Here is a 24,502-nt window from a genome sequence, read left to right on the forward strand (position 1 = left end):
AGTGGGGGGGTGGGGCTGGTGGTACTGAGTATGCTCAGTGGGGGGTTGGGGGCTGGTGGTACTGAGCATGCTCAGTGGGGGGGTTGGGGGCTGGTGGTACTGAGCATGCTCAGTGGGGGGGGCTGGCAGTACTGAGCATGCTCAGTGGGGAGTGGGGGAGCTGGCTGCACTGAGCATGCTCAGTAGGGGGGCAGCTGCATCATGCTGCGAGGGCTCGGGAGCCATTTTGGTGCCCCGGGTGAGAAAGAAGCATTTTCTGTCTGTGGGTTTGCGTCTGGTAGCAGCAAGATAGGATTACTCTAAAAGTGTGTCACTTTATTCCTTAGATTATAAATGGTGGCTTCTCTTTGCTTATTTACATTTTTATCTCGTGAATAAATATTGAGGATATCAAGAGGCTTTGGCATTACCTGAAGGTTTTCCAGTAAGTAGTGGAGGGAATCCTTATCGGAAAGTACTTATAAAAGGAGTCAACAATATGTTAAATATGAGAACGGAGCAGAAAGTTGGAATGGTTTTTGGATTCTCTGATCTCCTGAAAAGTGTTTTCCATAGAGAAGCAGTGAAATGCTTTGAACAAAATAATTGGTAAAGGTTAATTATGGATGTGTGGCATCCCTGCTGCTTATCAAAATGCAGCTGGCAGCACAACTTCCTGACATGCTGTAAGTAGTGGTCTGTATAGTCTGGAAAATACTAATTTCTGTTCCCCCAAGATAAAGATATAAGCCATAGCCTGCAACTAGAGTATTCAGTGATTTTATTCTTTCAACTGGACTCACCAACTGTAGATTTTTGTGGATGAAGAGGATTACCTTCTGCTCAGAGGGTGTCAACTTTTATATTTTATGAAGATAGCTCTGTGGGTATCTTATGTACAAGACATTTATACTGTGTCCGGAGATTTTTCCTTGTAAGTGTTTGTACAGAATAGTAGTATGAGTTCATAGAAAAGTCAAGTGATTGTGGATGCATATATATATATATATATATGTATGTATTCAAAAATTGCATATACAAAAATAGCCAAGTCCTCAATGAACTTCTCAAACATATTACTGAACACTTCAACCAGTTGCAACTGGTTCAAAATAACTATTTCCTTCAAAATATATTTAATATAAATATATATAAATATAATATATTCAATATAACTATTTCCTTTAAAAGCTTTTTGATTGCTCACTTAGAAAAAAATCACCAGGAACTAGGAAATAAGAAATAGCACCTATGTCTAAGTGTCAACCTGATCATAAGACTGTGGGCTACTGCTTCATCTGTCACCAGTTTAATTGGGCCAGACTTCCGGGGCTAGCAAAATTTTTGTTGCATTATGATGTGAGAGACTTCAGGCTGAACTATGGCTCACTGTAGTCATTCATGAAAAATTTGTTCTTCTGTTGATGTAATACTTAGTGCCACATAGCTAATGTCTAAAAGAAATGGCAATACTGAAGTGCTGGGTGGGGGGAGGAAGATACTCCCCTTGTTGACCGTCCTCTGCGGAAGACTTAGCACTGAGGTGCAGTAGTGTACAGCTGCTTAAATCGCTGTGCTTGCCATTTGGTAGAATATAGTCATTTCCCTAGGAATCGAGGCTGGATTGTGTTATTTAGAAAAGGATGTGTGGTGCTTTGGAATGTGTTCCAAACCGCAGGTTGTATTCTGTTCTGTTACTACCTTGCCTATTTGTCACATTGATTGCCATTGAGAGCAGCATTTGACTCAGATTGCTGGCCTCACTCTGAATTTCTGCATGCTTTGTGCTCAGAGTTGCAGTTCTTCACGGGGAGGGGGAAATCGCCATGGAACTGGCAGGCTGTTCTGTTACTTTGTGTTTTTCTCTGATATCCTTCTATCAGCTGTTTCTAAAACTCTTGACAATCTGAAATTCAGTATTCCACCTGCTGCTCCAAAGGTAAGAGCAAACACCTTAATTCTTCCCTCGTAGTCTCCTAGCAATGTATTTGTTCCTGCAGAGGGTATTACAGAGGATGAGAGTGACCAGTACCACTGAAGCAATTACCTTAAAACTTGTGCTTTTTTTCTCAATATGCTGCTGTTCTGTTCTATTGTTTTCATCAGTGTGCAGTTGAAGAGCTCTCTCCTTAGTTCTGATTCTGACACGCTAATTTTTCCTGCCTCCTCCTAGTAACGAAGACTGTGTGCGCAGAGCAGTGTGATGGACGGTGCTATGGGCCCTACGTCAGTGACTGCTGCCACCGGGAATGTGCTGGAGGCTGTTCCGGACCTAAAGACACCGATTGCTTTGTATGTGTGACAGTTCTCATTTTTCTTGTTCCCAGCAGTTACAGTGCAAATTCTTATGCTTTAATCCATGAAATTCACCATGTTGGTCCCTTTTAATATTTTGCATGTACACTCCCAGATTTTGACTGCAGATTTTTTCATTCAGTATTTTTCATGTTACGTAAACATTACTTATCTACTTAGTATTACCCATTAACAGATTTATGAGATTTTCAAATACAGATTGGGAACCATTAATATGCTGATCTCCCTGATTTTTATCTTTTGCTTTCTAAAATTAACTTTCAAAGGTGATAGGGAATTTTTAGAATTATTTATCATTGCATTTGAGCATGACTTTATTACTACTCTGTGAGCTTTTTATTTGAAAGTCAAGAATACAATTTAGCTCCTCTGTGAAAGGTGTTCCTATTGCTGCCAGGTTTGATTTAAACTCACCTTTTCTGCTGTTCGTGCTTCTCAGCGGAGATGGAAGGAAAGTAGTTTCCAATATACTCTACCTGAAATACATGATACGTGTGTTTAAGATGAAGAAAGAAAAAGAAAAGGCTAACTTTTTGCTGAAAAACAGACGATCTAAACATACATACCCGCAGCCAAATTTGTCTTGTTTGTAGTCTGTTACTCATAATAGATCAAGCAGCCTCGGCTCCTCATGTTGGTTGCAAAAATGTATAGCTCATCACACTGTGCTGCAGAGACAAGTTTTGCTAACATTTTCAAGGGAAGCAAACCTACACCTGAACAAGCCTAGAACAAGTATGCACACAGAGAGGGGATTTTCAGAGGTGCCTGAGCCATTGAAGAGACAAACATCTGTTAAGCTGGGTAGGCTCCTTTTAAAATCTGCCAGACGGGATGGAGAGGAGAGATCTTATGGTATGGACAATTGTAAATATTTTGATATTATAGGCAAATGGTTCATAAGGAGCTGGCAAAAATGAATCTGTTCCTAGCTAGACCTGAAACTTTCGCACTGTTATCATATCATTTGATAGCGGTGGACATTGTGCTTCAAAAATACATTTTAAAAACTATTCTTTTACTGCTGTGAGATTTTTAAGATATGAAATGCAGTGATGGCCTGACTTAATCACTATCAGGTTTTACTAAAACTGATGTTTCTATAATTGGGACTGTACAAAAGTAGATATTCAACATGTATGTGGTATGCCTGATCCAAAGCTTGCCRGAAGTTCTATGTTGTCTTTGGGCTAGATATGTGAAAATAACGTTCTTGGTCATGCAATTTACAATCTAAATAGATAAAGCAAAGGGGAAAAATGCAGTTATTGTTCCCATATGATAGTAGAGGAACATGCTCAAAGCTGAGGTGTTGAACCCACATTTTTCAAGTCCATCTTAGAAGGTTAAGAATGTGTTATTTAAAGTACGACTGCTATAGTACTGCAGCCTACAAGAAAATGAGTTCTATTTTCTGAATTGTGGCAGTTATGGAAATACGTACGCTAAAGCTCATGCTAGCATGTTTGTTCTGATCCAGCAGGGAAGCACCCAGGACTCTATTCTCATTTACTCCTGGTCCTAGAGCAATGTAAAAGAAATTCAGCAGGGGTTCAGCAATTTTCAGGACTAGCCATTACTTGCTTACTACACACTGGGTAAAGAGTGTAACCCTTTAGGCTATAAAAAACTGTGCTCAGTTTTTAACTGAGAGAGACAACTTGATTTTCCCCTATGTATGCCCCTGTGCTTTCATTCACATAGTAGCAGCATTTAGCAGCAAATGCTACAAGTTTGCATATGTTAGTGGAGCAATTATGGATGTATACAAAGCGTTATAGTCATAAAATAAAAGTTCCTGAGTCTTCTAGATGGAATGTTCCTGGAAAGTGCCATCTCTTTGATTAATGTGTCAGTGGTGTGCTTTATTTTGACTGTGCATTTGCTGAATCATCTTCAGAGAGGTGTCATGTACATGACGGAGTACTTGCTAAGACGACGGTGGATGTAGAAAATGTGTTGAAGAAACAAACTAAATTAGTATTTATTAATAAGCAAAAGTACAGTTTATGATGCATTGAAAACCCTTTAGCATATTATGGCAGCCTTTAATAATATCCTATTGTAAATAGGGTTTTAATATTTCTAGATAAAATTCATCTATCCTTCTCCATATGCTGCCATACAGTGATTTGTGTGTTCAGTTCTAAAAGCAAGAAAATAATCCTTTTCTGACTTAACTGCAAGCAAATATGCCAAAACAAAGTTTTAGGGATGGTCTTATCTTGGATTCAAAACCAGTCTGGGCCTAAAACTTGAAATGCATAGCAGGGCCTGATCTAATGCCCAGTGAAACCAGAGAAACGACACCTCCCCCTATTCACAGAGTGGACTTCCCATTCAGTTCTTAATAAAGAAGTAACTGACTGTATTTATCTTTGTAAAATAATTCTGGAGTTGTGAGAAACTGCTAGTTTTTCTAATACTTGTTTTAAAGAACCAGAAAAGACAGGATCCGTTTGGCTTACCTGCAAGCTCCTGAGGGTTGTGGAAGCTAGTACTCCCTGTTAGGATAGTGGCTTCATCATGGGACTCCCTGTTTGTCCCTTTCAGCAGCAGATTTATCCTTCCTTGGTTCCATTATTACTCTCGCTTTTCTGAAATCTTCTGACATGACACTAAGCTACCTCCGTCTAACTGCTCTGGTACATTCATGATCTGAATGGAGATGAGCTCTGTTAGTAAAAGCAGCAGAACAGGGAATTTCTTTTGCAGTTTTCCTGCAGTCCTACCTGGGCGATAGGGGAAGAGGGCTTGTTGGTATGCTTGCTAACTCTTTAACGATGCAGAACCACCTGGCTATTTTTGAATCCCTGAAAAGGATCGGAAAGAGTCATCCCTAGACTGAAACTTTAAAAGCAACCTGGCATCCGGAAGACGAGTTAATGGGGAAGCAATGGTTGCTTAAAATGCTAGAGGGATCCAAGCCAAGCTACAGCTTTCATATCCATGTGAAATTTGACACTAGGCATTTACTGTTTGTGAGTTTTACTCCTGTAGTTTTTATAAATTGTGGTTATAACCATAGACACGATATGTGGTGATAAGGAATGTCAAAATCGGTGTTTTTTTCCTGTTACTAATTATCAACCTTGCATAGTCAATTATTTTCCCTGCATACCATTACTCTTTTTATCCACACACTTGCCTCTTCATTTGTCAGGGCCCTGTCCTCTGTCAGCTGCGGGTGGCTGAGCTTGAATGCTAAGTGATACAAAGTCCTATTTTCTCTTCCTAGTGTGTGAAGCAACTGACCTTGTTAAATGTGCCACTTAGGGAAATGACCCCCTCCTGTGCTAGCTCAAAAGAAGCTCTTATCCCCCTGGCTTTCTAATTGGGAATTTCAGTTTTCAGCTGGACTATGGACTCATGCTGTAAGAAATCAAAAGGTTGGACCTCTAAAGAACAAGTCATTAGCATTTGTTTAGACTGACTATGATAAATAGCTGTTCACTCTTGGCAGTTTTAGAATGCCCTATCGAGTTGTGAATTAGTTGATTGCTAGTAGTAACAATAGTTATGAAACAAATTACAGTTTTGTTATGTTTTTGTAGGAAGTGTGGTAACACTAAATGGTGTTTCAGTTTAAGGGGTCTCTGTTAGCTCCCTTTAATGTGCCATGTATTTGCCAAGGTCCTCGCAAGAAATCTAAGTAGCCAAAATGAAGGTTAGAAAACTACATATCCCATTCCTCATCCTTGCTGCTTCTGAACATTATTTCTGAACAATCAAGACTCTGTTTTAAACTAAGTAAATCTAAAAGCAGCTATATGATTTGAGCAATCTGATTTTTTTTTTTTCCCCCTCTCCCTTGCTTTGCAGGCCTGCATGAATTTCAATGATAGCGGAGCGTGTGTCACACAGTGCCCCCAGACGTTTGTGTACAATCCTACCACCTTCCAACTGGAGCATAATCACAATGCCAAGTACACCTATGGAGCTTTCTGCGTCAAAAAGTGCCCACGTAAGTGCTGTTAGCTGTGTCACTCCACATATGCTTGCTGCCTGTAATAACTCGGTCATTTGTTAATTTAAAAGAATGACATTTGAGGGTGCCAACACTTTCCAGGTGCCTTGTACTAGAGTGATGTTTTAAAAAAAAGGGAATTCACTAGCTTTCTGTTTTGCATGACAGCCACTTGTTACATTTATGCTTTTGATCAGCACTTGTGACTTTAAAAATGTTAAACCTGTTAAAATAGTGCCAAAAGCTATATTAAATAATGGCATTGTAAAAAGATAGACATTCCATTTTCAGAAAAATAACAGTACGCAGTTGGCACCAAATGCTTTTGTGATGCTGTTGCCCTTTCCTTGATTTGGAATAACAATGGCTTGAAAGAAAGTTATCATAACCGTTTTCTGAGCGGTTCCGTCCTGGTGACGGAAAATGATGAGATACTGGCAGCAACGCAGTCTTAAAACTCCAGAGTAAAATTGCTGTAGCAAGGGAGGGATGCCAGATAATTATCTTGGAAGATGATCAAGGATTAAAAAAAGAGTAAACCCATACATGCTCAAAACACATGCTTCTGAGATACTCAGCCAAAAGACAACACAAAAATGTTTTTAAAGGGTCCTCATTGTCATAGTCTTTGATACTGTAGTGTCAGTTAGAATGCAAAATAAAGGAGACAATGTTCTTGCTCTCCCTTTCATTACCAGCAAGATTTACAGTGGTAGTGTGCATTAATTATTTCATAGGTAAGTTAAATGTAACAAAAATGGGTAATTTATAACAAATAAAACCGTAATTCAGCCCAAAGCAAAATCCAAATTTTAAATCTCTACGGAGAAGTTCAGATTGACAGTAGAATTAGGCTGTGACTATCACAGCTTACTTTTTTTCTAATAAAGATGGGTTTGGGTTTTTTGTTGTTTTGTGGTTTTTTTTTTTTTTAGCAAGATATAATATTTTACTAAATTGATACACTGTGTGTTACTTAAGAGATGTGATTCTTCGCATTAATACTTCATTAAAGGGCATGGGGGGTTTTTTGTTTGATTGTTTTAAACTTTCTTGTCATTATTAAGCTTTCAATCAGGTAGGGTCAGTCTAAATCCCCTCTGGCTGTTGTTTTACAAGGCAAAAATGAAATAATTGTCATAGTCTCCTGCAGTATTGTATCCCAGATGTATATATTTGTGTATGTGTGAAAGAAACAGGGTAGAGCATCGTGTTTTATTTCTCTCCTATTTCTATAGCTGTTGTTACCTCTAATATCTTTGGTAATAAAACCCACCTGTGGTGGAGGGGGACAGGGACTGACAATTCATGAATTTTCATAGGTCAGCAGAAAGACATGCTTAATTTTCCTACTTAGATGCTTTTGAAAACATTGAACATGAAATGTTAATCTGGAAGTGCTGAAGCAAATAATAATATGTACTGGCATAGAAACCAAAAATACATGTCCCAGTATTACTCAGTCCAGTTCGCTTTCTATCAATATTTTCTTCTTCTCTTCAGACAACTTCGTGGTAGATTCAAGCTCTTGTGTTCGTGCATGTCCAAGCTCCAAGATGGAGGTTGAAGAAAATGGTATAAAGATGTGCAAGCCCTGCACTGACATTTGTCCTAAAGGTAGGCAGTGGTTTAGTATAGCTTTTCTTGAAAGTAGTCTACGCTCTAGTAGAGCAAAGCAGGATGTTATTTTGGCATTAAATATTCTCCATGAGTAAGTTGTAGAACATTTGATATTAACAGCCTTTGGATAGCCTTTAAACTATGTAACCTGCAAGTGAAGTGTATTCCTAAACATAGGGCAATGAACATTTTTTAAGTTGCAAGGTAATACAATCAAAACCATGCTTTTGCTTTGGAAAAATGAGAGGGGGTGTTCTTTCTTGATTTTAGAGAAATCTGAAAGGGTTCTTTGTTATACTATTTTAGTGATGAGCATTTCCTAGAGGTGTTTTAGGGCTCTCCTTTTGTCCTCCCAAAGAGGGGCACTACTAAAGCCCTGGCTTCAGTGTATGGTGTGTCTCATAGCTTGTCAGTATAACATTAGGTCTCCATTTATTTCCTCTGTTCTCTAAAAGCATCTCTGTTTTCACAGAATCTTCTACCTCTTTTCTAAATGTCTTAAACGTAAACAAAGTTTTTTATGTAATGGTGCTGATGAGAAGACTGAAATATATGGAGTACTTTATCCCAAGCTCTCTTACGGAGATTTTCTCCCTCCAGAAGCAAAGCACTGTTGTTTTTTCCCGTGTGGGCTTATGCCATTTTTGAGTCCTAGTGTAAGCCACGTCTGGAAAGGAATTCACAGTGAAACTACTTAAAACCYGGAAAATCAACAGTCAGTCTATATGGCTGAAACAAACCCAGACATTTCTGCCGAGGCTGGGTAGTGACATACTGAATTTTGTGTGAATGCAGTGTCCAGTTCTTCAGTCTAGTAGTATTAAAGAACTTTATCGCAGATGTGTAGAGTTTCATGTGTGAAAGTATGCATCCAGTGTTCCTGTCAAGCTCTTACTCTTACCCAAGGGGAAGGAGGAAAGTTTTCACTTGTATATAAAGGGTTTGGGTGTGCTGCAGATGGTTGCCGTTAAAGGAGTCCAGTTAGCAAGACAGAAATGTTATCTGAAGGGAAGGTTTTGTTCATGGATGTATCGTATTTCCCAGAGAATGCAACTTCTGAGTTACAAGGCCACACAGAGAAGTTTCTTCACAGGCTACCAAAGTTTCTCCAGGCCCCACTAATTTATTTAATGGGATGATGAGAAAAGATCTGTTTTTCCTTTCTAAAGGGCTTTATGGCATGTCAGTGGTTARGTTCACAGGTCCATCTGAGCGAAGGTGGCCTATTGGGCTAGCAAAGTTAGGACCCCTCAGTTTCTGAAGTGAACAGTGCACAAAAAATGAGATGGCTGGCCTAATCTGAGCTCGGTCATCAAATATCTGTTTATAGCTGGCTTGAGTGGGAGTTTGTGGGGTTCATAACTGTGTTTGGATCCAGTGTGAAACCCCTTAACCTGTTTGCCAGGATACCTTTCTGTGGCAAGTAAACAGCACATAAGCATATTGTTTGCTTTAAAAATTTGCACATGCTTATTTGAGAATATGGGTAAGGAGTGTCTTTTTAACACATCGCGCTTGCTTTATCTCTGGAAGAAGTGAAGACTGGTGTCTAGAAGGCCAACATYTTCTGATTCAGTAATTGTTTTTCCTAGTTCTTTACACAAACTCCTTGTTTTGGCAGCATGTGATGGCATTGGAACAGGGAGTTTAGTGTCAGCTCAGACGGTGGATTCCAGCAACATTGACAAGTTCATAAACTGTACCAAGATCAATGGCAACCTTATCTTTCTTGTTACTGGGATTCATGGGTAAGTGACAAAATTTTAAGATGCTATGTCATGGTGCCAGCTGACACTGATTGTGTCCACCTCTTAATTATGGCTGCAGGCTTCTCTCACTGAAGAGCAGATCCAGGATAAATTAGTTTTCTGTCTTCTGTTGTGAAGGAATACTGTTAACCTGATTCTTATAATTCAACTTCTATGAAAAGAAAAAGAAAGGGTGAGGTAGACCATGCTGGAAACAGAAAAGACAACTGGGATTTGTGGTTACTTCGAGATCTTTGGTACTGGGTTACAATAATGGCTGATTAGAAAAGAGAACAGAGAAAGGAAAGTTACCTTCCATTAGTTTGTTTTAAATTTTGTATGACCAGTGACCTAGTGTGCAGAAAGTGGAGAGTGCACCTTATCTGGCATAAATTGCCATAGCCTGGGGAAGTGTCACTGCGTATACATGCAGAAAAGCTACCCTCTCGTCTTTGAACCTAACAACAAACAGTCGGTTTTGAAGTATGTATTCAAATTTCAGTTGCAGAGATCTCCAAAACTTGGTGGTATTTAGGTGCAGTATTTAGGTTTAAATATGTCAGCGTATTGAATAAATCTTAATCATGGTTGAAGATGTGGAGATACAGAACCAATACTTGAAAATTTCACCAATTTCTCTTTCTGAAGGAAGATACACCAACCAGATGACTAGTGTCTTGCTATTTATATTTTGGTGCGCTGTGTGTTTGCTATTACAGCAAAAGTGAACGCCTGGTGCAACACCACAAGAATGGGATATGTCTGGGGAAACAAACATGCTCTGTTTTGATGGTCAGACGAGGCCCAATGCAACTAGCCACTTTCTTGCATTGTCTTCTTTCTGTCATTATGAGAACACAAATATGATTACATCTACCTACTAATTCAGCCTTCATGTAATTAGCCACGGTGAATTACATGTTATGCTTTGAGGTATTTCAGCACCCATTAAAATGTGCAAAATCTTTAAAATCTTTTAAATGCATGAATAAGATGAAACCCTTGGTTTTTAATGTTGGCGTGGTACACTAACAATGTGAAGTATTCAATTACTTCTACCACAGCATAGGCTTCATATTTTAACATACTCTTTTAGGCTCCTCAGAGCTTTTAACATTAGATGCAACTGGCTGGCAACATTTAAGATCTTAGTACAGTTCTCTGACCATCTCCACGTTGCAGCATTGTGGCATAGCGAAAGCATGGTTAACTGAACTTCTGCAGATTGAGCTGAAATGGAATTCCAGCATGACTAATGTCAGCAGATTTTTCATTAGTCTTTCTGTAGATTCAGATATGTTTAGATAATGAAGTGGTCGATGCTAGGCTGCATGGCTCAAATGTACTTACTAGGTGAGGTGGAAAGAAATGGCTTGTTTCCTTGATTTGATACAGTGATTGGTTGTAATGCTGCTTCGCCTACATCTTGACTCAAACCATGCAGTAGATAGTAGAAAAGCCCCTTCACTGGGGCCCTATGGCTCAGTGATTCTCAAAGGCCAGCAAGTGTGAGGTTTGGCTGTGTGGCTGGTCTCCTCCTCTCTCAAACGGGGAGTACAGTGTGAATGGCTAATGTAGCATAGGGTAAAGCATAGGGAGGGAGAAGGGCTTTCGTTCGAGTGTTTTAAGGAAACGCTGCTTCTGACTTGTGGAAGCACTGGAGAAGGTCATACAGGAGACATTGCTCAKCCCTTCACGCTTTCTGACCTGCTTAGATGACCACCCAAGAAGCTGRCTGCAAATCTGTTGAACCTCACATTACAGGAAGTATGTTAGTAAATGCAACACAAGTGCTTAGATAACTTCAGCAGTCTGCGTGGATTAGTTGGTGCATTAAGTGAAATGCAATTTTTAGTATTAAGCATTAGCTGCAAAAATTATGTTACRCTAATTGCAAAGTTACGAGACAAGTAACATTAACAAATCTACCTAAATTAAAGGGAGAAGTCTTGGCAAAACCAGTGTTGAATAAAACTATATTCCTCTCAAAAGATCTAGAATATGGACTATAAAGCAGAGAGTTAAAATATTATGTTTCACTTTAATAGAAGAGTATAAGCTTAGGAGACTTAAGCTGGAACTATGTAACATTTAGTCTCTCATTCTTTATGACAAAAATAACTCCAACCAGTCTTAAGTATCAGGATACGGAGTTTTGCAACCCTAAATTTTTCCACAGCAATAGTATATATTATTAAAAAGAGAAGGATGTTTGAGAACTAATTAAAATAACTTTATGTTTTTGGAACAGCTTTTTCTTTAAGATTGCTATTACATTTTGCAAATATTATAGAAAGGAAATTTAAAAATAACACTAATAACAACAATAATACATGTTTATGCTTGCACTTTTAATTAACTTTTGACATGAATTCATACACTCAGAGTGAATAGTAGCTTTTAAAAACACGAATTTTCAACATTTCAAATTCTAGGGATTTATAGTCCACTGGTCTATGGGGAGCTGAAAGGTGTTTTGTATTGGCAGAGCGTGACTTCAGTGAAAGATGCTAAGAGAGTGGCTTTTTTTGTTTTGACTGCTAACTTCAATTGCAAATGATCCTGCAATACACCAATTTGTATGCTATCCTTCCCTCTCCTGAATACTTGAACCTCAGGTCTCTGTTTATTTATCACAGTATATATACAAAGTATATATGTAATTATGAATTTTTACAGGCACAACTATTCATAATAGTTTATATACAAATTATATAATTACAAGTTGTTTCTAAACACTTTTGCTTGTGTCAGTTGCTAAAGTGTTACAGAGCCATGGCAAAACTGCTGAAGTCAGTGTGTGTCTTTCCATGTACAGATTTGGTTGCAGTTCTGGGATAAGAGCCACACAGTCTAAATTTAGACATGGAGCTGAGGTGCGTGTATGAGAAGTAGAGTAATATTCTGCAGTCAGTGATGGGAACCTTCAGAGCATGATTCGGATGGGAGGTGTCGGGACTAGCCCTCGGGGATATGTCTGTCTCTATGCCCTAATGATGGAGGGAGTCTAGAATGATGAAGTTCCTTAGGGACTTTAATTAGTGTCCTGAAGTGAAGTGGGGTGAAGGTAGGCCTAGGTTTTGGTGAGTCAGTAATATTCATTCTTTTAAGGTAGTACTCTACTGAAGTGTATGGATGGAGTCATCTTCCTTAAGTTACACACCTGCTGCCCGAGGCGGAGACAAAAAACGCATTGGCTGGAAAATGAGTAGACCTGTATAGCTTGGATGCAGCCTTCTCACTACTGCCTGTTTTCCTTAGATTGAGGTCCTAAAAAGGCAAGCTACCTTCCACCAGTATTGCTGCCTGTGAAGCGGTGGGATATACCAAGGAGAGCTGTAGTTCAAGAACAGCCCCAACTTGCAGCAAATGCTGTCCCTTTCGTCCCCCAATGGCAGCAGGAGCAACTAGTCCAGTTCCACAGCACTCACCAGCTTTCATCCTCCCCTTCCTTGTCCACCTCCAGTTTCAGGAGCAGCTGAAACTCTCGTTCTTGGGGTTGTAAAATTCAGTTGTGCCTGTTCTACTGAGAAATCTTTAAAAATCTGGCTCTGCTTATAAGAATGGTAATAGATGACTGCATTATTCTGCAGTTTTGTATGTTGATAAAACAACTATATCAAACATGTTGGTTGTTTAAGGGGTTTAAATGTATATTTTTTATCTTCAAAGACTGTCTAATCCTGGGATTTGAAGGTTAAATTCAGTGACCTCATGTTTAGTACAAGCAAGGCTTTTTCATTTTTAATAGTAATGAATTTTAAAAGCAAAGTGCTAAGTACACATTAGACAGTCAAAACTTGTCATCTAGTTTTCTGAGAGTCCCAAATTGGTAAAAAGTATATCGTGCTTCTGTGGTCCACTAGGCTTTATGTTAAGATTCGAGAACTCATTTTGTTCCTGCTAACCAGAAGTTGCCTCCATGATGGTTAGAAGTGACACCAGTCTGTCACCACACAGACTTCTCCAGCGTCTGTCTCCCTGTCTCCAAAGATTGGTTGATTACCTGCACGTTCCAATTCCAAACACTGTGTCTCTTGGAAAACGGARAGATGGACAGGCATGCTCCACCTGTTCTGAGGTTGTTTTCTACCCTCAGAAAACCCATAAAAATATCATATCATGATTTTACAAAATAACCTTTTTGGGGATTTTTAAAGGACTTTTTGTTTGTGTTAGTCTTCTAATGGGCTTCTTAAGTAAGTGGAGAGTCATAGTATATTTGCCCATAGTGGACGTTCTCCAGGAGAATGTTCCTTACTCCTTTCAGTTTTTTAAAAATGTTGTTGCTAAATGATGGCACTCTCAAAATTAAGGTCAACTTCAGGTTTTTATAATATAACATACCTGATTTAGATTTTAATGTTTGATGGAGGCATCAAACAGGTTGTTCGGAATCCATTAATTTTCTGCAAGCATAAATATTTACTAAAATATTAATGGTTTGATCCTCAAAGATACTGAGCGCCATCATTTCCCATGAAGATGACTTGGGAGAAGTTAGATGCAGATTCTGCAGGATCAACAGTCTGAAGAAATTGGAAAGTCCTCTGGGGCATGTGCTGCCTGAAAGCAAAGTGGTGACCTTCTGAATACTGCTTCTATGTGGTGTAGCTTTGTGAACCTGACCTTTTTTTTCTTTTTCCTATTCAGAGCATCACGTTTTGTTCTTTTAATCTTTCAGGGACCCATATCACACAATTGCTGCAATCAATCCAGAGAAATTAAATATCTTCCAAACAGTGAGAGAGATAACAGGTAACACCCACTTCTGATGCCACATAATCTGAACTCTTTCTCATTTTGTATTCATGGCGGGCATTTGTTGACTTTTTTGAAGAACACAAGATGCTTTTTTCTTTAAACTGACTGTGCCGGAAATTTGATAGAAGTTTAATACTCAACAACTTCAATATCAGTTTTTATTCACAAGTGTGTTGTCTTTATTTTCATGAATACAGAATGTCCATTACATCTGGGAGGTTTGCACATAAACATCAGAAAACTGAGACCTTCCTGTTAAGTGAGAGATAGGTCTTGGCTCCATGCCAGCGAAGTGGGGCAAGTATTACAAGGGGCAACTAGTGAAAAAAATGATGGCGTAATGTGAGAAACCATTGTCTTCACTTGAATGCATTTGAAAAAGGCGTTGGAAAAAAAGATAAGCCAGTCTGTTTTTGCAGCTACTTCTTTTGGTCTGACAGCAGATGATGCTGTGAATCTAGCTTATGGGATTTAAAGATAAAAGTATATTGTGTGAGATGGTAGCCCCTCCCATCTTTTGTGGCATTTCAGTGGGGTCCTATAGTTAGAAGTCTGTACTTACTGACAGAGTTTGCATCTTGTTTACTGTTGTTTCAGCATTTGAGGAACAGGAGGGAAGATACTAACAAGTTTGAGATCTCAATTAATCGCTGATCGTGTACAGATAGGGAAATACAAAATAAACTATTTGCACATAAAAAAAAAAAAATCTTTGGCCACTGCAGCACAACTGTAGCTGAGCAGAGCCCAGCAAGTGTTTGGCATTTATAATGAGTTCACTCCCACTGCTTCACCTTTCAAAAGATGTGAATTGTCTGTCAACAACCAGAATGATTTCAGTGAGACAGTGGGATTATAAAAATTAAAATAAGCCCTAAATCTCTCCCTAATTAATGTCATATATAATTTGGCACCTGGGTATCTATAACTGTTTCCATTCTTTAAGCACATCGTCTGACAGTCTCAGCTCTGATACTTAAGTGGAACTACCCGTATGCTGTGAAGGATWTACTGCATTTAAGTCCTGTACTTAAAATCATAGGGAACAGCACTCTGTAGACGTCTGTGTAACACAAAATAAATAGTTCCATTTACTACTTGTGCATAAGAATGCTCTTCAGTGAAGAACTGTCCTCAGACACATTCACAAGTGGCTGTGAGCTCTTTGTTTAAAGAAAGTTCTGTTATCTTTTAATGCATCAGAATAGATTTCTCAACTTCTGTCCCAAGTCTCTAGCACATCTTAAAACTCGTGTTCTAATTTCAGCCAAATCTTCATTCTGTCTCCTGCTCTTGTTCAGAAAAGGCTGGGAGGCCGTGTGAATTTTGAACTTGGGTATTTCAGATTGGCCTTAAGTATGGATGTTGAGAGTGGACTAGTGCTGAGGTTGCTGCTGTAACAGTGCTATAATCCTTCTTTGCTTTCCTGGAGGAGACAGTGCTGAGCAGGCTGATGAATTCAAAGAGCTCTGCAGCATTCATTATCTACTTATTTCTTTTTCCCAAACAAGCACAGTCTTTGGGTTAAAGGCTAAGCCTGTCCTAATGCATGTATGTGATAAAAAAGACTTTATGGCTGAAATGATGAACATTCACGTATACGTCTGTTTCCTTCTCCTTCAGGGTATTTGAACATACAGTCGTGGCCTGAGAATATGACAGATTTCAGAGTGTTTTCTAACTTGGTAACTATTGGTGGAAGAGCTCTGTATAGGTAATGTGTACTCTATTTATGGAATCATTTTGCAGTGTTATTAGTATTCAAAGATTCTCTGTTTAGTACTATAGAATGCAACGTCCTTTGGGAAGGGCATCATAAATTCATTTGTTTTCTCTGTTACCAAGGAATTCATTGATAGTATTTTTGTTTGCTCGTCCCTGTTTATAAGAGCAATAATTTTTGAACATAACAATAAAAAAAAAATCAAACATCTTGGTTCTCTTTTGTAGCCATTAACTCATTGTCCAAAAATTACTTTTTATGGTGGTCATAATCTGCCCTCAATTTTAAAATACTTTATGAATGTGAAATATAACTTAAAAAAAATAATAATAGAGCTTAACCCAGTTATCTGGCAGGTCATACTGTTCACTGAAAAATTCTGATTTGAAGTGCAAGCTCATGTGTCTATAGAATGATGTGGTCTTCAGAAGCAATAGAGACACATACAAGGAAGATCACTGAGATCCCTGAAGTACTTTGCAGATGGAGCCTGCATTGGCTCTGTATTTCCATTTTTACAAGTGATGTTTTGGTATGAAAGCTGATATGGATGAGTTGGTTTTGGAGAGAAGCAAATATAGTGAGAAATAATGGGGGAGTGCCGCAAGATATCTATGGGATATATACAGCAACCCCTGGTTCCCAATTGTGTAAATGGAGTAAATTAGTTATGGGATTCTGCTGATATCTTAAACAACAGCCCAAGCAGATTATGAATAGCAGTGAAACCTTGAGATTGAATTACAGCCCAGGATTCTGTTTGGAAACAGCAATTTTTATTAAGAACAGCTGGAAAACAATTATAATCATTTAATGTAATAACTTAAAGGATGCCCAGAAACTGGATATTGGCTTCACTAATTTTCAGTCATAAAATACGTGCAGTCATTTCCATGTTACACAGACAATCATTTACTATTCCTTTGATGAAGAAAAATAACCACATATTACAATAAAAGAAAAATGAATTGTAGAAAGTGGACTCGAAGAGTTTCCTTGAAAATAGCAATTTCTTCCTGTATTACTATAAATGGCATTAATTTAATGTCTGACAGAAGACTTTAATATACTATGCATGACTTTGCTCGTCCTTAGCTTATAAACTATCAGAGTATTAATTTCATCTTCTAAAAAAAAAAAGAAAAAAAAACTTTCTGTATTTTCTTCAGTTTTCACAACAGCACTTTATTTAAAAATAAAAGTTAAGGTAAAATGGATGAAATGGAACTGTGTGCGACTTAGTAGTAGCTCTGACCCATTTGGCCTAGTGTTGTGAGCATCACAGCTTGTAGTATCACAATTCTCACAAGGCTCATAATTTTCTAGGCAATAAAACAATGTGTGTTGGCTCATATAATACTTGTGTTGTCATTTTTATCGCACCAAGATAAAAGCATTCTGACCAAACTTCAGTTTTGCAGAAAAGGTCATCTTGCCATTTGAAAATCATTCTAGTGGGAAATTCCCAACCAGCTGTAATAAATTCCACCTTCTGGCAATAATTCCTGTTCTCTCTCGTTTTCATGACAGTGGCCTTTCTTTACTCATCCTAAAGCAGCAAGGCATTACCTCTTTGCAGTTTCAGTCCTTGAAGCAAATCAGTGCTGGCAACATCTACATAACGGACAACAGTAATTTGTGTTACTACCACACTGTCAACTGGACCAGCCTCTTCAGCACGCCCAGTCAAAAGACCGTGATTCATCGAAATAAAAAAGCTGAGAACTGCAGTAAGTACTGCTCAGTGCATATCTTTTTGCTGTGATTGGCTCATTGGTGGAAAAATGTTATAACTACTGAAGGGATGCGGTGCAGAGAGCAGGCCAGAAACCTAGCTGGTGTCACTTGGCACGAGCTCCATGGGCATCAGTGGTGCTATGATGATCTGCAGAATCTGAGAATTTGGCCCGGTCTGCCTCTGATCAGATCTGTAGGCAATTGAAGTGTTCCAAAGCATGAACAAATGAAAGGGAGAAGAGAGAGGGCACTGCTCCCTTACAATGATTTGAACCTCCCAGTATTAGAAATCCAGTTTCGCAAATACGAATTCTGAAGGCAATAAATGGGCAGTGAATGTTGTGTTCCTGAAAGGCGCTGTTCTGAGCGCTTTGAAAATTAGCCCCCTCTCCTTGTGGCATGAGACTCGCATCTTCCGCTTCTCCTACCCTGCTTCACTGAAGCAGCCCTGCCTTTTTTTAGAAAGGTCAGTTTGGGGACTGTTTTTGATCACTGAGTTCCTTGTTTCTGTCTTTGACCTAACCGATAAGGTTACTAGCAGACTTTTAGTTGGGGCTAGTTGTCTTTCTGGAAAGCTTATGTGGCAATACCTGAAGTAAGATCACAGTATCAAAAAGCAAATGAATTGTATGCAGCTGATGAAGCAGTTCAGTCATCTGGAATCAGACTGAAACTTGCATTAATACAATCATATTGTGGCTGCAGTGTAGTTCATTGTGAGCATCTGTTAGACTGCTAGCAAGAGGAGATGCATTATATTGCTGTATGTTTTAAGTGATATTTCTTGGGTTTGTGCCTTGACCAGCCAGAAATGTTTGCTTTGAGATTTTTCAGGCTGTGGTCCTACATTTAACTTAGTCTTTTAGTTCTTTTCCTCCTCCATTTGAAGTCCTGTTCTGCTTTGCTTTAAGTGAATTTGTGGCTGTGCTCATCACTGTACCTTACCATCAGGGTACCTTCCAATATTGGGTGAAACTGTCCATGTCACCTCTGCTCCATTAGTTCTCTCATCTCTTCTGCTGTTTGAGAGCTACATGAAGTTGAAAGTTCTGTTTTGGTAGGYCTGTGTTTTTTATTTTTATTGTTTTGGTGTTTCTCTCCATAAAAGTTAAAAAAAAAAGTGAAGGTTAAAGAAATGTCTTTTGCTGTTAAGTAGATAATGAAGTTGTGATCATGCCAGAGGGTGTGGAGGAAAAGGATTCCTTAACCTCCAGCAGGCCACTGTCCTGCTTATAAACTGCAGTATGCTTTATCCTTTAATGTAAAACATTCTGCTATGTCAGACAGAAGCACATGTTGACCAGAGTTTTTCTTGGTAGGAGTTTTGGGGTATATTTGTAAAAACACGTCCTGGGCCTAGGCTGTAACACTGTGGATTAAGCCCTTAACGTTTGGTAGAATGTTTTGTGGGACGCTAATACAGAAAGTGGCGAAGTGCAGTATTTGCTGCTACTTCTGTTAGGAGGAGGTGTGCAGGGGTGTCCTTTGTGCTAAATAGCTTTGTGCCCTGGCATGCTCTGCTGTAACCCAGCCAAGAGGTAGCAAAGCCTGAGTAAATGGAACTGAGTTGTTGCATGTCAGGGTAGGATAGCTCTCCTACTCATCTAGAGATGATCAAGCCTGTGATGATGACACCACCTCTCTCTGAAGTTGTTGAGTATTAAACAGTCTCTCTCTGTTTTCAGCTCCTCCAACTTTATCTTGTTCTGGAATAGCTCCAGTTGCTCAAAATCTGTGAGCTTTGTATCATCATCTTAATGGCTTCTGTTGTGTTTTTCATTTTTTCCATATCAAGGCCTTTGCTTTGCTTTGCGTTATTCTGAGGGTGAATATTATTTGAACTTTGAATAAAGCCAGCCTTGTGAGGGAAAAGCATGCATTTTCTGTCACCGTCTGCTCCTTAGAAACTTGGAGGAAGGCTCCTGACTTCCCATGAATAGCTAGTGTCTACCTTCAGTCTTGCCAGATAGAGCCTGTAGTTCCAAGATGCAGTCTGTTTTTTGCTGCCCGCCCCAAAGAAAGCCTGCTCTGAAAAAAAACATAAATTATTTGGCAAATAGAGATGGTACTAAGAAAGGGAATCACATCTGCCCAGGGATGGTGGAGTGCTGGTTGGTTTTCCCTGGTTGATTGAGTTGGAGTGGAACRGGATCAAGTGTTCGGGAGAAGTCTAGTTCTGTCCTAGCAGTCTAGTACCAGGTGGATTTTGTATTTCGTGACCGGAAGTGTTAGCCCTTTGAGATTTCATGTAGGGGATTTTTTGGACAGAACAGAATGTGGCTGAAGAAGCACAAAGTCCTGACGATTATGCAGGAATCAATAGGGTTATATTTTGAGGCCCCACTGGTCCCATCTTGCTGTGAGGTATATGGACCTGTGAACTTTCTGGACAGCACAGGATTCTTCTCTAGCATATGAGTATTCTTTCACTACCACGCAAAAAACTGCTGGCTGGGGGAGAAATATCTTGTTCTTGGTGCCCTCTGCCATTTTCAAACAGCAGATTGGCTAAAGCAGGTTGATAATAATGTTTCATTTAAGGAAACAGCAACCAGCTCTCTTCCATCCCTAGAGATTTAGTATGAAAATGAAAAAAGCAGTAATAGGGTAATATAGTCCTCATATCTCATAGAGCAGTGGTTCCTCTTTGCTTGAAGCTCCGTATGTTAGAGGATGATGGAAAATGGTTGAGGTGAACTTCATCCAGTGCTTTTCCCTCCATGGAATAGTGTCTCATTAGTTTCACTGGTTTTGAGTATTTGGGGACATAGCAGAACACGGTAGCTTGGAAGATATTCTCATGTTGGTTGTCAGGATTCCTTTTTCAAATACCTCTTTGCCCTCTCCTGTGATGTCTAAGTTTGGATGCCTTGGAAGTGGCCACAAGTACTGAAACATGGGATTCCTGAGCAAATGGAAACTTGGATCTATTGTCAAATCAGCCTCTTGCATCGTAAGTCTTGTCACTACATTTGCACAGAAAGGGAAAATTTGAATTATTTTGACATTTAACTGGTTGAATATTTGCTATAATAGAGACTTCTTTTTCCAGATGAAAAGTACTCTTAAAGATATTATGAAATTTAACACCATATAAGAAATCAATGGAATATAAATGGCTCCAAGGTGAATTTTATGCATGGAATTTGTTTTTACTTCCTGAGAAGAACAAATCTTATTCATTTCACTTCAGCAAGTCACAGTGTAAACTACAGTACCATGGAGCATATGGCCTCTAACCTGTGCTTCTTAAATGGACTGTATTTAATGAATATAGGCTAGGGCCCAAATTATTCTGACTGATCAGAGAACAGTGTCTTAGATAGCTAACTTCCTGCATCCTAAAGGGGACAGTGTTTTTCTCTCTCTGTGCACATACATGTGAATGAACTGATTAATGTTTTGTGACCTTCTGAGAGGCAGCATTACATGCAAACAGCTATCCTGCTGCTTCAGCTCCATCCATTGGTACCTCTAGAGTTAATGTGTTCTGTTGCAGGTGAGGTATCTAACTAAAATCTTTGAAATCGCTTGCAGCAAGACAGAACTGTCCCTTAGAGCCAGGTGCAATCCTTCAGCATCTTTTGAAACAGCTGTGATTTAAAAGATAGGTCATCAGACTGGGATTTTGGGGAGTTTTCTCAGAGTCTTCAACTGGCTGAATGTGTGTGATCCGAGGGCAAGCCACTAGGATTTGAATTCCTGCCTTTTGGTTTTCTTGCCTGTTCTAGACCCTGATCCTGCAGATGCTTGGGCATATGCCCATGCCTCTCTGAGTGACAAATAAGACCCATCAGAAGGTAAATAGATGAGTAAATATTTGCAGGATCAGGACCTAACCTCTGTGGTGGAAATACTATCTGTTTGCATGGTAACTAGCAGAGTGTGAATTGTTAGCAAAAAGCATCCATTAAAGTTTTTTTTGTTTGTTTGTTTCTTATGAAGAAACAACTATGGACCAGGTTAATTATTAAAACCACTCTCTGGTATGTTAATTATTAATCCTTTGTACTTGCTGAGTCATCCTCAGCTTGTTTTTACTTTCCTCCTACGTAGTGATTACTAACGGTTTAAAGCAAGTTCCAGCAAACACGAAGCTCATGTAACAGCTTCCAAGATACCCCAGTCAGCATCATATTTGAGTGACTTTTGTGAAACATCGCAATAGGTGATGATACTCTGTGAAGATACCTGATGACGGCGTCAGATTTCTTTCACATACTATTCAATGCTGTGTTCAGCTGAGTCTCTAAGCTTTTAAAGTCAGTGAGAAAATATTGAAAGTTGTTGAGGGAGTTAAATACTTCAGGAAAAGTTCAGTCTCTAGTAATGTCTCCTGTTTGTGATAACTGACATATTAATCGGTAGAGTTTGGCAGGACTCTGATTATTTCAGTGAAGAAGATGAAGTGAAGACAACGGATCTCAGTCAGTGGAAAATGCTACAGAATTGTCCAGGACACAAACTGTACTTTATGTTCCTGGCCCTCAGAATGATCTCATTTTGCTGTTTGTGCCACCTCTTAAGAATCTTGAAGTAGTCACCAAATATTTTGTGAGTTTGCGTATAAAGGGAAGGCCACCTCTGAGAAGGCTTTTCCAAAGGCTGGTAAAGTCAGTCTAGGGTAGACTTTCACCCTGTGTGCTTCACTTGTTTGTAGAATGTTGCAAATATAGGAGGAGKTTTTTAATTATTATTATTATTTTAAAAAATCCCTAAACCTCACAATTCCTTGTTGTGACTATATTATTTTGCTAGTACTGTCTCGTGCAGGATCCAGGTGGGTGGGTACCCAGGAGTATGTTCTCTCGCTTCCCACCTTCCCCACACACATTCAGGGATAGGAGAGTCAGCGTCCAAGCTCAAGTGCACAGGGCACACCGAAGGAAGCGGTACCTCTGAGGCTGAGCGCCGTGGAAAGGGCGGCAGTACGTGTTTATGAGCGAGAAGCTTGTGAGCAGCGCAGATCCCGTGAGAGTCCTCGGGACAGACTGGGGTTGCGGGTGGGTTGCAAGAGATGATGCAAGGACAAGTTGAGGCTTCAACAGCCATTTGTACCTGTAGCACAGTCTGACTGTATCTCCAAAGGTTGTTTAAGAGTTCAGGTGGCAAATGAGCATCTTCAAACTGGTTAGCCTAGTGCAAATTAATTGGAGAGCACTTATCTAAATGTGGTGCATGGAGCTTTCATCTAATGTATACTTTAAATTCTCTAATACTATAAACTGTAATATTACATACAGTTTATGCATAAAACTTACTACATAATGAACATTATTAATGCAGAATGAATGACTGTAAAGTTATAAAGACTATAAAGTTACTTGCTAGGATTGTGCTCTGGTAGTTAGATTTTACCATTGCTCTCTGCTGAAGTGAACAAATCACTCTTTTTCTCAGCACAGTTTTTTTTTTTTTTTTTAATGGAACAATATCAGAGGTGACTCATGTTGGATATGAGTACACACTAAATAAATTAGAAAAAATACTCTTCTGTACAAAGTTATTTAAATACACCTTTCAGCTTGAGTCCACTGCAGTGTACAGTGAAACCTTTCTAAGCAAAGGTTGTTTAAATGTGATCATTATGAATTGTATCAATTTAGCCACTAATTAACAGCTTGAATAAATGATTGCATTCATTATCAGGCTTGATGCAAAGCTAATTGAAGTCTGCGGGAGCTTTTTATTGATTTCAAGGAGCTTTGGATCAGGCCCATAAGTAAATAGCCAAATAATAATTTTTCTTTTTTTAGATAGCTAATCTTCTTGTGTTCCATCTAGTTTGTGGAAGCACATTGAGCCTTTCTGCTTCTAACCTGTGTGACCCCATTAATAGAGAATGAATGCTTGTTCTGAAACTCTCAATGAGTTCCTATCAAAAGCAATATTGTTCGTTCCTTCCACATACAGCCATGTGATACACTAGAGCTTCAGAACATTTTCAATCCATGAAAATGCCAAATAATGCATCTAAAGTTGAAACATTTCTTTATCTCCCCTGTAATTAAAGAAGAGGTTTTGTAAGTTGTCGGGGAAAAAAAATCACTCCTTTCTTGACARGATTCATTTATGAAAACATTTCTATGACTTAGTAATAAGCAGAAGGAAATAGTGGGGTTTTTTTTAACTGTTGTCTTTTTTCATACACTGCAGGCCCTGTATTGGCTATAGATTTCAATAGGGTGATCATGGTTTTCTTCACCGAAAAGCTCTCTAGTTTCATTTGCATAAGGTTCACTCAGTATACTTCCTGAGCTGCCTTGTGATAGTGATCCTTGCTATTTGCAGGAACGTTTCAGTGTAATGCTGTGTGTGTGTAAAGAAATTCTGATCCTAGAGTATCCTAACAGTTGATAACAGTAAAGAAAAGCAAATCACTAGTAATAAAAACAAAGTTTCAAGTTACAAAACAAGGTGAGTAAGCAAATAGGAAACTGCCTTTTGATTGCCAGCTTGTATAAAACAGAAGAACTGACATTGTTCTTATGATCAGAAATGAGAACRGAGATCTGTAAAGCAAGTTCTTTTTTGTTTTTAACCTGCAAAGCAAGTGTTTTAAGACAGTCATTGACTGGAAAAATAAAGCTATTTGTTTATCAAGTTTGTGTATTTTGGTAGGTTTTTTGTTTGGCTTTTTGGGGGGGA

At 38.9% G+C, this 24,502-nt stretch overlaps 1 protein-coding gene across 1 annotated transcript in view; it reads left to right on the forward strand.

The window, feature by feature from the left end:
• The window catches only part of ERBB4 (erb-b2 receptor tyrosine kinase 4), a 380,218-nt gene that overhangs the window by 194,851 nt on the left and 160,865 nt on the right, over positions 1-24,502 (forward strand). Inside the window, exons 5-11 of the mRNA XM_026088236.1 lie at positions 2,153-2,271; positions 6,118-6,259; positions 7,766-7,879; positions 9,504-9,630; positions 14,315-14,388; positions 16,018-16,108; positions 17,648-17,847. Coding sequence (XP_025944021.1) covers positions 2,153-2,271; positions 6,118-6,259; positions 7,766-7,879; positions 9,504-9,630; positions 14,315-14,388; positions 16,018-16,108; positions 17,648-17,847 — 867 coding nt within the window. The remainder of the gene's footprint in view (positions 1-2,152; positions 2,272-6,117; positions 6,260-7,765; positions 7,880-9,503; positions 9,631-14,314; positions 14,389-16,017; positions 16,109-17,647; positions 17,848-24,502) is intronic.

The sequence above is a fragment of the Apteryx rowi genome, unplaced genomic scaffold, assembly GCF_003343035.1.
Source record: "Apteryx rowi isolate R43461 unplaced genomic scaffold, aptRow1 scaffold_12, whole genome shotgun sequence".
NCBI lineage: Eukaryota > Metazoa > Chordata > Aves > Apterygiformes > Apterygidae > Apteryx > Apteryx rowi.